This window comes from Bufo gargarizans, chromosome 2, assembly GCF_014858855.1.
Source record: "Bufo gargarizans isolate SCDJY-AF-19 chromosome 2, ASM1485885v1, whole genome shotgun sequence".
NCBI lineage: Eukaryota > Metazoa > Chordata > Amphibia > Anura > Bufonidae > Bufo > Bufo gargarizans.
In genome coordinates this window covers 426,181,730-426,196,195 of record NC_058081.1, presented here as the reverse complement: position 1 = coordinate 426,196,195, position 14,466 = coordinate 426,181,730, and the positions used below count along the sequence as shown (strand labels likewise).

At 44.1% G+C, this 14,466-nt stretch overlaps 1 protein-coding gene across 1 annotated transcript in view; it reads right to left on the bottom strand.

Annotated features, from left to right (window-relative positions):
* LOC122928255 (A disintegrin and metalloproteinase with thrombospondin motifs 2-like) overlaps nt 1–14,466 on the bottom strand; it is a 670,803-nt gene that overhangs the window by 282,546 nt on the left and 373,791 nt on the right. Inside the window, exons 12-13 of the mRNA XM_044280912.1 lie at nt 13,651–13,823; nt 5,431–5,564 (exon numbers count right to left, since the gene is read on the bottom strand). Coding sequence (XP_044136847.1) covers nt 5,431–5,564; nt 13,651–13,823 — 307 coding nt within the window. The remainder of the gene's footprint in view (nt 1–5,430; nt 5,565–13,650; nt 13,824–14,466) is intronic.

Here is a 14,466-nt window from a genome sequence, read left to right as displayed (position 1 = left end):
TCGATCCTTCTGCTTTAATAACTTGTCCCACATTTCCGCTTCATCCCATTGCAGTCATTGACCGCCCTTGGATGAGATATTCCTTTCTCACTCTCCATCTCCGGCATGGAACCCTGATTCGCCGATAACTGTGATCAACATGGTAGGCTCAAAAAATAACATCAAAAGTCAATAGAGAAGATATCCAAATGGATGGTGGACGTCACAGGGGCGTGCGATCAGGCAAAAGTTATCTGCAGAAGTCAACAAAGCGGCAGCAGTGCCCTTTCCTGTCTAACGTTTCCTAATCCAAAATACCACAGCGACATTCCCTGTAATTTTGTATTAATCATTCAAAGAGTCCTGTATGGGTATTTATAGTCACTACCTCCCCGAGTCGTGAGTGGGTAATTGCTGCGTGCCCCCTCCTTAACTTGGAAGCTTATGCTTCAATACTTTGTCCCACATTTTCGCTCGATTACATTTTAATTTTATCCATTGACCTCCCTTGGATGTGGTATCCCTTTCCCAGGCTCCCTCTCCGGCCTAAAACCCTGCTTCCCTGCCACCTGTGATCACCATGGTAGGCGCATAAAAGAACATCTAAAGTTTATAGAGAAGATATCCAATTGGATCGTGGACATCACAGGGATGTGCGAAATGGTGAAGCTGTATGTGCGCACAGGCCTACACGTACTGAATGATGGGTCTGCCCCCTTTAACTTATGGGTCTCCAAATTGGGCCCATGGCCAGAGATTTCCCTTTACGCCTTGGAGGTGCTGGCCTGCCCTGCAGCCAGTGTATTGTCTGGACAAGTGTTTAGCAAGACTGGAGGGGGTTATCACAGGTTATATTTCCCAATGTTTTGGGGTGTACCCTAATTTGAAAAAATTTAAATAAATGTAAAACCAAAAAGCAGTGTAGGCTACCCCCTCCACCGCCGCTTCCACCTACACCGTCACATCTACCACCTCCTCAAACTCCTACTCTATATGGACCTCTGTGGCCCCCAACCAGAAAAGGTTGTGCACCCCTGTTCTAGATCAAGATTATTATTTTTAATTTGTACGTATTTTATGTTATTTAAAGTTATTTCCGTGTCCAAATTTGTTTGCAGAGCACTTGCCATGCTCTTAACCACTTTTGATGCCATGTGCAGCCCTCTAGCCCTTTCCATGACATTTTTACAGCCATTTTAGTCCACAAAAGTTCGGGTCCCCATTGACTTCAATGGGGTTCGGGTTCGGGTCAAGTTCGGGTCCCGAACTCGAACTTTTTTGTAAAGTTCGGCCGAACCCGTCGAAACCGAACATCCAGGTGTCCGCTCAACTCTACTTGGGAGCATTCGTCTCCAGTGTTCCAGAGAAGGGAAAAGATAAGACTCTGCACAATGGTGACTCCTGTATGTCTGCCTATTTAAAAATGAACTGTTATATGACACATGAGGGCTGAAGATAAGTGCTTTATGTGACTGAACTTTGATGGGCTGAAGGCAAGCCATCCTGTTAGAACAATTTTTGTTGTTGTTTTTTCCAAGAAATGTTGCATCCAATCCTGCCGACTGCCTACCATTTGTAAAGCTAACTTCCACTATACACATATATGTTAATTCTTAGCTTGTTTTCAATTTTTTTACGGTTGTAAATTTATATACCACGGTTTTGGCATACACGTTCACAAAAAATATCTGTTTACGTACGTCCTGCACCCCCTAAGTCAGTAAACCAAGTCAATTTCAGGTAGTTTTAGATTAGATTTTTTCACACAATGCACCATCTGCTTGCGGGCGACCTGCACCTGCTGAGCGCTAGTCAGTACAGACAATTACTGACTGTGTCTGCTCAGGCCAGCAAAATCCATATTTAGCAGTTTGTCTCCAGAGCCCTGCTGTGTGCCCATACAGCAGTCTACAAGCACATACAGTACAGACCAAAAGTTTGGACACACCTTCTCATTCAAAGAGTTTTCTTTATTTTCATGACTATGAAAATTGTAGAAGAAACCGCAGCACTCTCCTGTCTTCAATTCAGTGGAATTTATTTCACCAGCAAAAAAAATGTGACGTTTCGACCGTAAAGGTCTTTCTCAAGCAACAATGTCGCATTTTTAGACGGTTTCTTCTATACGACGCATCCAAGGGGGAACTTCTGACTGGCTCCCAACACGGCTGGCACCACCACAAGATAAGACTTACATTTTTCGTTGTGCTGCTATACGCATTTTTTCCTATGAAAATTGTAGATTCACACAGAAGGCATCAAAACTATGAATTAACACATGTGGAATTATATACATAACAAAAAAGTGTGAAACAACTGAAAATATGTCATATTCTAGGTTCTTCAAAGTAGCCACCTTTTGCTTTGATTACTGCTTTGCACGCTCTTGGCATTCTCTTGATGAGCTTCAAGAGGTAGTCACCTGAAATGGTCTTCCAACAGTCTTGAAGGAGTTCCCAGAGATGCTTAGCACTTGTTGGCCCTTTTGCCTTCACTCTGCGGTCCAGCTCACCCTGTGTTTGGGGTCATTGTCCTGTTGAAAAATAAATGATGGTCCAACTAAACGCAAACCGGATGGAATAGCATGCCGCTGCAAGATCTTGTGGTAGCCATGCTGGTTCAGTATGCCTTCAATTTTGAATAAATCCCCAACAGTGTCACCACACCATCACACCTCCTCCTCCATGCTTCACGGTGGGAACCAGGCATGTAGATTCCATCCGTTCACCTTTTCTGCGTTGCACAAAGACACGGTGGTTGGAACCAAAGATCTCAAATTTGGACTCATCAGACCAAAGCACAGATTTCCACTGGTCTAATGTCCATTCCTTGTGTTCTTTAGCCCAAACAAGTCTCTTCTGCTTGTTGCCTGTCCTTAGCAGTGGTTTCCTAGCAGATATTCTACCATGAAGGCCTGATTCACAGAGTCTCCTCTTAACAGTTGTTCTAGAGATGTGTCTGCTGCTAGAACTCTGTGTGGCACTGACCTGGTCTCTAATCTGAGCTGCTGTTAACCTGCGATTTCTGAGGCTGGTGACTCGGATGAACTTATCCTCCGCAGCAGAGGTGACTCTCGGTCTTCCTTTCCTGGGGCGGACCGCATGTGAGACAGTTTCTTTGTAGCGCTTGATGGTTTTTGTGACTGCACTTGGGGACACTTTTAAAGTTTTCCCAATTTTTCGGACTGACTGACCTTCATTTCTTAAAGTAATGATGGCCACTCGTTTTTCTTGCCATAATACAAATTCTAACAGTCTATTCAGTAGGACTGTCAGCTGTGTATCCACCTGACTTCTCCACAACGCAACTGATGGTCCCAACCCCATTTATAAGGCAAGAAATCCCACTTATTAAACCTGACAGGGCACACCTGTGAAGTGAAAACCATTTCAGGTGACTACCTCTTGAAGCTCATCAAGAGAATGCCAAGAGTGTGCAAAGCAGTAATCAAAGAAAAAGGTGGCTACTTTGAAGAACCTAGAATATGACATATTTACAGTTGTTTCACACTTTTTTGTTATGTATATAATTCCACATGTGTTAATTCATAGTTTTGATGCCTTCAGTGTGAATCTACAATTTTCATAGTCATGAAAATAAAGAAAACTCTTTGACTGAGAAGGTGTGTCCAAACTATTGGTCTGTACTGTATGTGGTATTGACATGTTACCCCTTTTGAAATTGAAAATTGGGGTCTGGTATATTTTCTTTTAAATGTGTCATTTCTAGAGATGAGCGAACTTCTGTTTTAAAGTTCGGCGTACAAGGTTTGAGTTATCTAAGAATTCCGTTATGGATTCCGCTTCCACGGACCATAAAACTTCTGAGTTTTTCACTGTCTGGGGACCTCAGGAATTTTTTACGTGAGACATGACACATTTGTGTCTGCCTATTCGGCTTGCATGTAAAATCCATATATTGCAGTTTGTCCTGCCATGCACCTATACATCAGTTTTTTATTACATATGAAATTTTGCCGTATTCAGGGGAAAATGTGTAACATATCGGGGCGCATTTTTTCCTGTTACCCCTTGTGGAAGTGAAAATTTGTCATTTTCACAGCCAAGTGTTTCCTAATTCTATGAAACACCTTTGTGGTCAAAGTGCTCACTACATGCCTTGAAAGATTCCTTGAGGGGTGTAGTTTTCAGGATTGGGTCACTTTTCCGGTTTCCACTGTAGGGCTATCTCAGGGTGTCTTCATATACAACATAGCTCCCAAGATCCACTTCTGTAAAATCTGCCCTCCAGAAGACATATGGCGGTCCTTTCCTTTTGAATGCTACCATGCGCTCATACATCAGTTTTTGATCACATATGGAGTGTTGCCATATTCAGGGAAAAATGGGTAACAAAATGTGGGGTGCATTTTCTCCTGTTACTCATTGTGAAAAATATGGGCTTGAAGCAACATTTTCTTAATAAAAATAATGTATTTTTTAACTTCACGGCCAAGTGTTTATAAATTCTTTGAAACTCTTGTAGGGTCAAAGCACTCAATACACCTCTCAAATTCTTTGAGGGGTTTAGTTTCCAAAATGGGGTCACTTTTGGGTGTTTTCACTGTAGGGATATTTCAGGGTCTTGTCAAATGAAACATGGCACCTTAAAACCATTCTAGCAAAATCTGCCCTCCAAAAACCATAGGGCACTCCTTGCCTTCTAAGCCCTGATATGCACACATACATGAGTGTACAACAATACATGGAATGTTTTTAGAAACTGTAGAATTAAGGTAATACATATTACGTTTTTTTTTTTTGCTGTTAACACTTGCTATTTTACTGGGGGGGGGGGGGAATGATTAAAATGAAAAATCTGCAAAAAAAGGTGAAATTTTTAAATTTAACCTCCATTTTGAATTAATTCCTGTGAAACACCTCAAGGGTTAACAAAGTGTGTAAAAACTGTTTCTAATAACTTGGTGTGTAGTTTTGAAATTTTCTGTCATGTAAGCCCCAAAAAGTGAATTCATAACTGAATTGGTTCTTAAAGTCAGTTTTAGAAATTTTGTTGAAAATGTTAAAAATCACTTCTAAAATTCTCGAAATTTCAGAAAAATAAGATGACATTTTTAAAATGATGCATGAATGATGAACATAAAGTAGACATACGGTGAATGTTATTTTATAACAATTTTTATAAGGTGTCACATATTTGTCTTGAAACCCGAGAAATTGAAATTTTGGAAATAGCCAATTTTTCAAAATTTTCTGTAAATTTTAGATATTTTTTTATGAAGGTAAAACATATCAACTCAAATTTATTTTTAACCCTTTGGCTACCAGAGGTTTTTTTCATTTTTGCATTTAATTTTTCTTCCCTATTTCCGTGAGCTACAATAAAAAACTGCATCCTGAATGCATGTCAGAACTGCACTGTGTGCCAGCACCCTAAGGTGAAAAATTGCTCTGTCTTGAAAGGGTTAATCAACAAACATTTATTACTTACCAGACATTCACCTCGAACACAGATATTGTGAGAATCTTTATATGAGCATTGTGTTCCATCATGTACTAGTCTTTTCATATACACCACATCTCCAGTTTCTTTTGACTGACAGTAAAGATGACACCTTTCCTTTTCTGTAAGAGATATAGAAATAATGCTACAGTTAAGTCATAGCATTAAAGAATTTTCAGTATTAAACTGACTGACATTAGCGATGTGCTAATGCCAGCTGCTATTCTAATGATTATCCGTGCCCGTTACTGTAGAATTCTTACTTTTATAATATGTAAATGAGCCTCTAGGAGCGCGGGGGGGGGGGGGGGGGGGGAGGCGTTGCTCCTGCACCTAGAGTCTCCCACCTCTAGTCACGCCTTCCAAGTGTTGATTGACAGGGCCAGGCATGATTCCCTTCCTTCTGCCTGCCCTGTGCCCTGGGGAAATCTTGTGCCCTTCGGTATTCTGCGCAGGCGAAATGTCCCAAATGCCCTAATAATACTTGTTCTAATGTATTTTATTTATGGATTTTGCATTTCTAATAGAGATATTTCCCCCTAAGGCTACATGCACACTGCTGTTGTTTTGGTCCACATCCGAGCCGCAGTTTTGGCAACTGGGATGCGGACTCATTCACTTCAATGGGGCCGCAAAAGATGCAGACAGAACTCTGTGTGCTGTCCGCATCCGTGGCTCCATTCCGTGGACCGCAAAAAATATAACATGTCCTATTCTTGTCCGCGCTTTGTGGACAAGAATAGGCAGTTATATTAAAGGCTGTCCGTGCCGTTCCGCAAATTGCGGAACGCACACGGACGCCATACGTGTTTTGCGGATGCGCAATTTGAGGGCCGCAAAACACACAACAGTCGTGTGCATATAGCCTAAAGCGAAGATTTCCTGTGTGTGCTAAATTCACTATTCTCCACACTGCTGACGTCTCAGCGGTGTACCGTGTGTGAACAGAGTACAGGCAGGAGCACACATTGCAGCTCCTGGCGTGTGCTATGCCTGGATTAGCTGAGCAGGGTGGGCTCCTGTCTGTGCTTGCTTCACTAAGCTAAGAGTCCTGCATGTAAGATTTTAGACTAGCAAAGCAGGAGCCACTCCGCTCAGCTAATCATGGCATAGCACCTGGTTACAGGATACCTATGTGCAGGACTGGTTTTAGAAAAAGTGTCACCCTGGGCAAAATTTAAAGTGGGGCCCCAAATCCTGAAATATTGAACTAGCAGTTTGACAAAACTTTGTAGGCACGGACAGTGGTTGTAACCACAGCAGCTGAGTGTAGAATGACATTATCTCTCTTTAGCCTTTCCACTGTAAGGCCTCTTTCACACTTGTGTTGTCCGGATCCGGCGTGTACTCCACTTGCCGGAATTACATGCCGGATCCGGAAAAACGCAAGTGTACTGAAAGCATTTGAAGACGCTCAAAATGCTTTCAGTGTTACTATGGCAGCCAGGACGCTATTAAAGTCCCTCTGGAGCGCCCCGGGAGCCGCACGGACGGTAAGTATGCTGCTCCCCCGCTCCCCGCTACACTTTACCATGGCTGCCATGACTTTAGCGTCCCGGCAGCCATGGTAACCACTCTAAAAAAGCTAAACGTCAGATCCGGCAACGCGCCGAAACGACGTTTAGCTTAAGGCCGGATACGGATCAATGCCTTTCAATGGGCATTAATTCCGGATCCGGCCTTGCGGCAAGTCTTCAGGATTTTTGGCCGGAGCAAAAAGCGCAGCATGCTGCGGTATTTTCTCCGGCCAAAAAACGTTCCGGTCCAGAACTGAAGACATCCTGATGCATCCTGAACGGATTTCACTCCATTCAGAATGCATTAGGATAAAACTGATCCGGATTCTTCTGGCATAGAGCCCCAACGACGGAACTCTATGCCGGAAGAAAAGAACGCAGATGTGAAAGAGCCCTAAGCTGCTGATCCTGCAGCCTCTTTGGGTATGTTCACACAGAGTATTTTCTGTGCTTAAAAAAACCTATTGCAGAATCCGCATCAGGTTTTTTGGGGATATGTTTTTGTCTGACTAATTTTATAAAACCATTTTTGATGCAGTTTTGGCGTAGATTTTTTTTATTCCTTCTCACTTTCAATGGAAATTCTGGACATGGACCCCGCGTTATGAATTGCCAGGGCACTTCTGTTTTTCCATGGTGCAGGAAAGTGAAGTGAAGGGAGAGCACAGTGTGCATGCATGGTCATCCTCCATTATGCAATGAGTGTTCTGATAATAGCTGATCACTGGCTCTCTTATTTTTCAAAATTCCATAGCAGGGAATGGAGATAATGCGGCGCATATACACTGTTATAGGAGATCTGTGAATGACACACTGTTATAGGAGATCTGTGAATGACACACTGTTATAGGAGATCTGTGAATGACACACTGTTATAGGGGATCTGTATATGACACACTGTTATAGGAGATCTGTGAATGACACACTGTTATAGGAGATCTGTGAATGACACACTGTTATAGGGGATCTGTGGAGGACACACTGTTATGGGGGGATCTGTGGAGGACACACTGTTATAGGGGATCTGTGGAGGACACACTGTTATAGGGGGATCTGTGGAGGACACACTGTTATGGGGGATCTGTGGAGGACACACTTATGGGGGATCTGTGGAGGACACACTGTTATGGAGGATCTGTTGCTCACACAGAGGGGGCACAGGGAGCTCACACAGAGGGGGTACAGGGAGCTCACACAGAGGGGGCACAGGGAGCTCACACAGAGGGGGCACAGGGAGCTCACACAGATGGGGCACAGGGAGCTCACACAGAGGGGGCACAGGTTGCTAACACAGAGGGGGCACAGGTTGCTCACACAGAGGGGGCACAGGTTGCTCACACAGAGGGGGCACAGGGAGCTCACACAGAGAGGGCACAGGGAGCTCACAAAGAGGGGGCACAGGGAGCTCACACAGGGAGCTCACACAGAGGGGACACAGGGACCTCACACAGAGGGGACACAGGGAGCTCACACAGAGGGGACACAGGGAGCTCACACAGAGGGGACACAGGGAGCTCACACAGAGGGGACACAGGGAGCTCACACAGAGGGGACACAGGGAGCTCACACAGAGGGGACACAGGGAGCTCACAAAGAGGGGGCACAGGGAGCTCACACAGTGGGGTCACACGGGGGGCACAGAAAGTACACACAGAGGGGGCACTGGGAGCTCACACAGAGGGAGCACAGGAAGCTCACACAGAGGGAGCACAGGAAGCTCACACAGAGGGAGCACAGGAAGCTCACAGAGGGAGCACAGGAAGCTCACACAGAGGGAGCACAGGAAGCTCACACAGAGAGAGCACAGGAAGCTCACACAGAGAGAGCACAGGAAGCTCACACAGAGAGAGCACAGGAAGCTCACACAGAGAGAGCACAGGAAGCTCACACAGAGAGAGCACAGGAAGCTCACACAGAGAGAGCACAGGAAGCTCACACAGAGAGAGCACAGGAAGCTCACACAGAGAGAGCACAGGAAGCTCACACAGAGAGAGCACAGGAAGCTCACACAGAGAGAGCACAGGAAGCTCACACAGAGGGGCACAGGAAGCACACACAGTGGGCACAGTGATCGCACACAGAAGGGGCACAGCAAGCTCACACAGAGGGGCACAGGAAGCACACACAGAGGGCACAGTGATCACACAAAGAGATGGCACAGGGAGTGAACACAGCGGGCACAGGGAGCAAAGGCAGTGGGCTCACACAGAGGGGGTACAGGAAGCACACACAGCAGGCACAGGGAACACACACAGAGAGCACACACAGTGGGCGCAGGGAGCGCACAGGATGGGGCACAGGGAGCACACAGGAGGGGGGCACAGGGACCACACAGGAGGGGGGCACAGGGACCACACAGGAGGGGGGCACAGGGACCACACAGGAGGGGGGCACAGGGGCCACACAGGAGGGGGCACAGGGGAAACACAGCGCTGACAGTGGGAACTCACAGGTCAGTAACCATCAGTAGTTGAGGGCAGTGCAGGGCTGCTACAATGAGAGTGTGACCCCAGCAGCCTGTCATCCCCTCCACAGACACTGCTGCATGCTAGATGGACTTACCAGGTGCTGTATGAGGTTCCTGGGAGCTCAGTCTGACGTTTTGGGCATTGCAGCCAGGAGCAAGTGCAGGCAAAGGGAGATGGGGGGGGGGGGGGCTATGTTAGCTCCACCCACACAACGTCCTGATGCTGGTCTGTGGCTAATGCTGGCCGGTCACCGAGCTCTGGCGAGACGGGGAGACTGTGCGCGGGAGGTGGGGGGCAATACTTAAAGGGGTTCTGCTGTTTTTTTAAACTGATGATATATCCTCTGGATAGATAATCAGAATCTGATCAGTGGGCAGGGCTAAGCTCTGTTCACTTGAATGGAGCTTAGCCGCGCCCAGGCCAGTGATACTAGTCGTGACGTCACTGGGCCTGCGGTATAAAGCAAGAAGGCCGCGGCGCTACTGCCAACGCCACTGCCTTCTCAAACAGCTGATCGGAAGGGGTCCCGGGTGTCAGACCCCCGCCAATCAGATGCTGATGATCTATCCAGAGGATAGATCATTAGTTTTAAAAAACTGCAGAACCCCTTTAAGTATCTAACAGCAGGGGGCCCCTTTTGGAAAGGGGGGTCTGGCCAATTGCCCTGTTTTCCCCCCCTAACGCCGTCCTGCCTATGTGCTATGCCACCATTTAGTAAACCTCAGGGGGCACAGGCAGGAGCAGCAATCTGTGCTCCTGCCCATACTCTGTTCTCTGCGGCCCTTTTCATAAAGTGTAGAGTCCATACTCCTCTGAAAGTCAACAGTGTGGAGAATAGTGAATTTAAACCGCACAGGAAAATCTGTGCTTTAGGGGATTATATCTCTAGTAAAAATTAAATAAAAAATACATTAGAAAAAGTAATATTAGGCCATTTGGGACATTTAAAAAAGAATAACTAAACCTAAGTAGAATTTTAATAAGATGTCCCTGTTTTTAGTGTATACCAATAAATTACAGTTTTATACACTGCACACGCCTCACTTCCCCTCATTTTCCATGAATTTAGATGTCCCTAATGCCCTAATAATGTTTTTTCTAAAATACTTTATTAATGGATTTTGTATTTTTATTAGTTTCCCCTCCCTAAAGCGCTTAAAATTGACATTTCCATACATCGCTGACTGTTCAGCGGTGTGCGGAGTCTGGGCTGTAGACTATTTGTGAATGAGGCCGCAGCAGCACGTGCGGGCAGGAGTGCATATTGCTGCTCCTGCCCGTACCCCCTGGAAGATTACTAACTCGTGGTATAGCACATGGGTACTGCCTGCTCCGCCAAGCTAAAAGCTGACATGCAAGACTCTTAGCTTAGCAGAGTGGGCAGAAGCAGGAGCCTGCTCCACTCAGCTAATCCTGGCATAGCACATGGGTGGTTGTCAGCAATGTACAGAAATGTGAATTTTAAGCGCACAGGGAAAGCTGCACTTTAGGGAGGGTAAACTGTAATAAAAATAATTTTTCTCAAACGTTTAGTTATTCTTTATAATGCATTATAATAATAATTTGTATGGCTCTGGTACAGAGAAAAAAAAATGTAACTTGTCTTAAACGTTGAATATATGCAGCTCTGGAAATCATGGAGTCCATAGTTGGGCCTTTAGTAAAGGTCAACATATTTCTTCAAATTTACTCTACTCCTAAAATATTCTTTCTGTAATTAAAGAGGACTTTTAATTGAGGGTCATTTCCTTTATATCACTTGGGAATATATGATTGTAAAGGCATTCTGGAAGGGCATGCTGGAGTCTCAAAAGCAGGTGGACTTAACTAGAATGGTCAATCCTAGTGTGTGCCTTCTCCTACTGGAAAAAAAAACTAATATTCTTCTAAATTAGAAAGATCCCAAAACTCAAACTATTTCTGTCTGGGTGATTCTGCTGAAATCAAACTTCATAATGTATAAAACAGGTTATCAGGCTCTCGGAAAAAAACATAGAATATCTAACTGTGGATAGGTAGTTTCTCTCTCGTGAGTCTAGTTGTTCTTGGGGCTTCTTCTTCTTCTTTTTTTTTTTGGGGGGGGGGGATTTTCATTTGTAACTCTCGATGATAATTTTCTTTTTTTTAGAGAAGAGTTATTAGACACCATGTTGTAGTTGTACTATGGCTGGTGTGCATGATTCTATTCCAGGAGGATTATATGGATTATAACGCCACATCCCATATTTAGGCATCACGTATGTACATGTCAGATTTTTGGTCTGCAAAAAAGTGGTGGTGTTCCCACTCCTGTCAATAGAAAGGGCTATTCTCATTTGCAAAATCGGACAAGTATATACCTTGTGGTGAAATGCTCTGATTGGGGACTCATATTCATGAAAAAAATGGTTGTGTGAGTATCCCCACTGACTTGTTTAATAAACAGATAGCATACTGAAGAAAAACGCTGTCATGTGCATAGCAGCTTACTGTGCTGCCACTGTGTACATGTCCTTGACAAGCAAATTTGTCCGAATCAGCCGCCTGATTAAATTCTGACCAAAATTTATCCTAACCAAATTGAAAGTCCTTTAGGGCTGTTTCACACGAGCGGATGCCGTGCGTGGCATCCGCTCCGTGAAAGAGTGCCAAGACCCGATGCAGACTGCAGAGGCACGGAGCATTAACATGACTGATAATGACCCTCTCCTGGAGTTAATTTTGCTCAAGATTCCAGAGTAACTTCACTTCCAAACAAAATGACCTACAGTAGCTATCCATTTTCTACCAGCAGCCTAACTTCTTATACTACTGAAATGGAGATACACCGACCCTTTCAATAACACTCTGGAGAAGGTTCACCAAATGTACAGGATGGAGAAACTGGCAGGTTGGGAAAACAAAAATAGGGGTCTCTTCCCTAAAATCTGGCAACCTTAGATTAATCAAACAAACAACTTGGGCTACTTTCACACTGGTGTTTCTGGGTCCGTTTGTGAGATCCGTCCAGGGCTCTCACAAGCGGTCCAAAACGGATCAGTTTAGCCCCAATGCATTCTGAATGTATAAGGATCCGCTCAGAATGTATCAGTTTGCCTGCCTGCTTGCAGTGTTTTGATGTCCGCCCGACGATACAGAGCCAAATGGATCCGTCCTGACTTACAATGTCACTGACACAAATATGGTGCAATTGAAAACGGACCCGCCTCCCATTGACTTTCAGTGTAAGTCAAAACGGATCCGTTTGCATTATCATGAATAAAAAAAAATAATAATAAAAAAAAAATAATATATATATATATATATATATATATATTTTTGTTTTGTTCATGGTAATGCAAACGGATCCGTTCTGAACGGATACAAGCGTTTGCATTATAGGTGCGGATCCGTCTGTGCAGATACCAGACGGATCCGCACCTAACGCAGGTGTGAAAGTAGCCTTAAAGCCATGTGTGGTTACATCTCAAAAGACTTCACCAGCTCCCCTTGTTTCTTAGGCTACTTTCACACCTGTGTTAGGTGTGGATTCGTCTGGTATCTGCACAGACGGATCCGCACCTATAACGCAAACACTTGTATCCGTTCAGAACGGATCCGTTTGCATTACCATGAACAAAACAAAAACAAAAACAAAAATATATATATTTTTTTGTTCATGATAATGCAAACTGATCCGTTTTGACTTACACTGAAAGTCAATGGGAGGCGGGTCCGTTTTCAATTGCACCATATTGTGTCAGTGAAAACGGATCCGTCCCCATTGACTTACATTTTGGTGTCCGCTTTCAGAGCAGAATGGAGGCTGAAAGGAGGCAAACTGATGCATTCTGGACGGATCCTTATCCATTCAGAAGGCATTGGGGCTAAATTGATACGTTTTGGACCGCTTGTGAGAGCCCTGAAACGGATCTCACAAACGGACCCAGAAACGCCAGTGTGAAAGTAGCCTTAGACAAACTCTCTTAGCTCACACCTGAAAAACCCATCATACAATCTACTGTAGTTCTTAACAGAGGCTGCCACAAGGCAGTATTCTAAATGTTACAAACTATTGTATGCTGAAAGTTTTTCTTTTATTTTATTCAAATGCTATCTTTTTTTGTTTCAATATCCTTTATTTGTGAAGTACTGGATTGGAAGATTGTTTTATAATAATTTCACAATGTTTGTGTCGTATATGATATGGGAAAATATGACAAGAGACTGGACAAAGGAAAAAGTTTGGCTAAATCTCACATTACCATCTGGATGTTCATATGGAATCCAGTGATGTTTAGCATTCTGATATTCAAAGAATGGGTCCCATTGTCTGCACTGTTCTTCTCTAAAGTCCTCATAATCGTCACATTCTTCAATATTACATAGCTGCAGTTCATAGCTTGGTCCTACACACGAACGACCTCCATTCGATGGGCTAAATATAAAACAGTATAAGTTTGAGCACTGCAATTCCATATTATTCTTAATTCAGTTAAATGGTTTTAAAGAGGACCTTTCACCGCTCCTGACATGCCTATTTTAATAGCTCCATGCATTCCACATGAAGTAACAATTCTGGAGCCTCTATTCTTATGGCTCTATGTTGAGCCATTCCTTTATTATTTCTACTAGAAGTTATGAATGAATTGCTATTAGCCTTCAGTAAGGGTACAGCGTGGAGGTAACCAGTTTGGGGGGCAGTCTGAAAATGGCAGCCCTGATTAGATAGTGTGTCTGTGGAGGTACACCCCCCCAACTGGATATCTCCCCTCTGTACCCTTACTGAAGGTTAATAGCAATTAATTTACAACTTATAGTGCAAATAATAAAGGAATGGCACAACATACAGTCATAAGAATAGATGCTCCAGAATTGTTAGTACGTGGGGAATGTATGTAGCTATTAAAATAGGCAGTTTAGGAGTGGTTAAAGGTCCTCTTTAACATTAACAATGAAAACATGGGAGTTTCACTGGTGTTAATCCTTTACAGATTGTATAGCATTAGAAACAATGTTCACAACAAAACTAAGAAGAAGAGGAGGACAAGCAAAACATGTGCGCCACCAGGGCCGTTGCT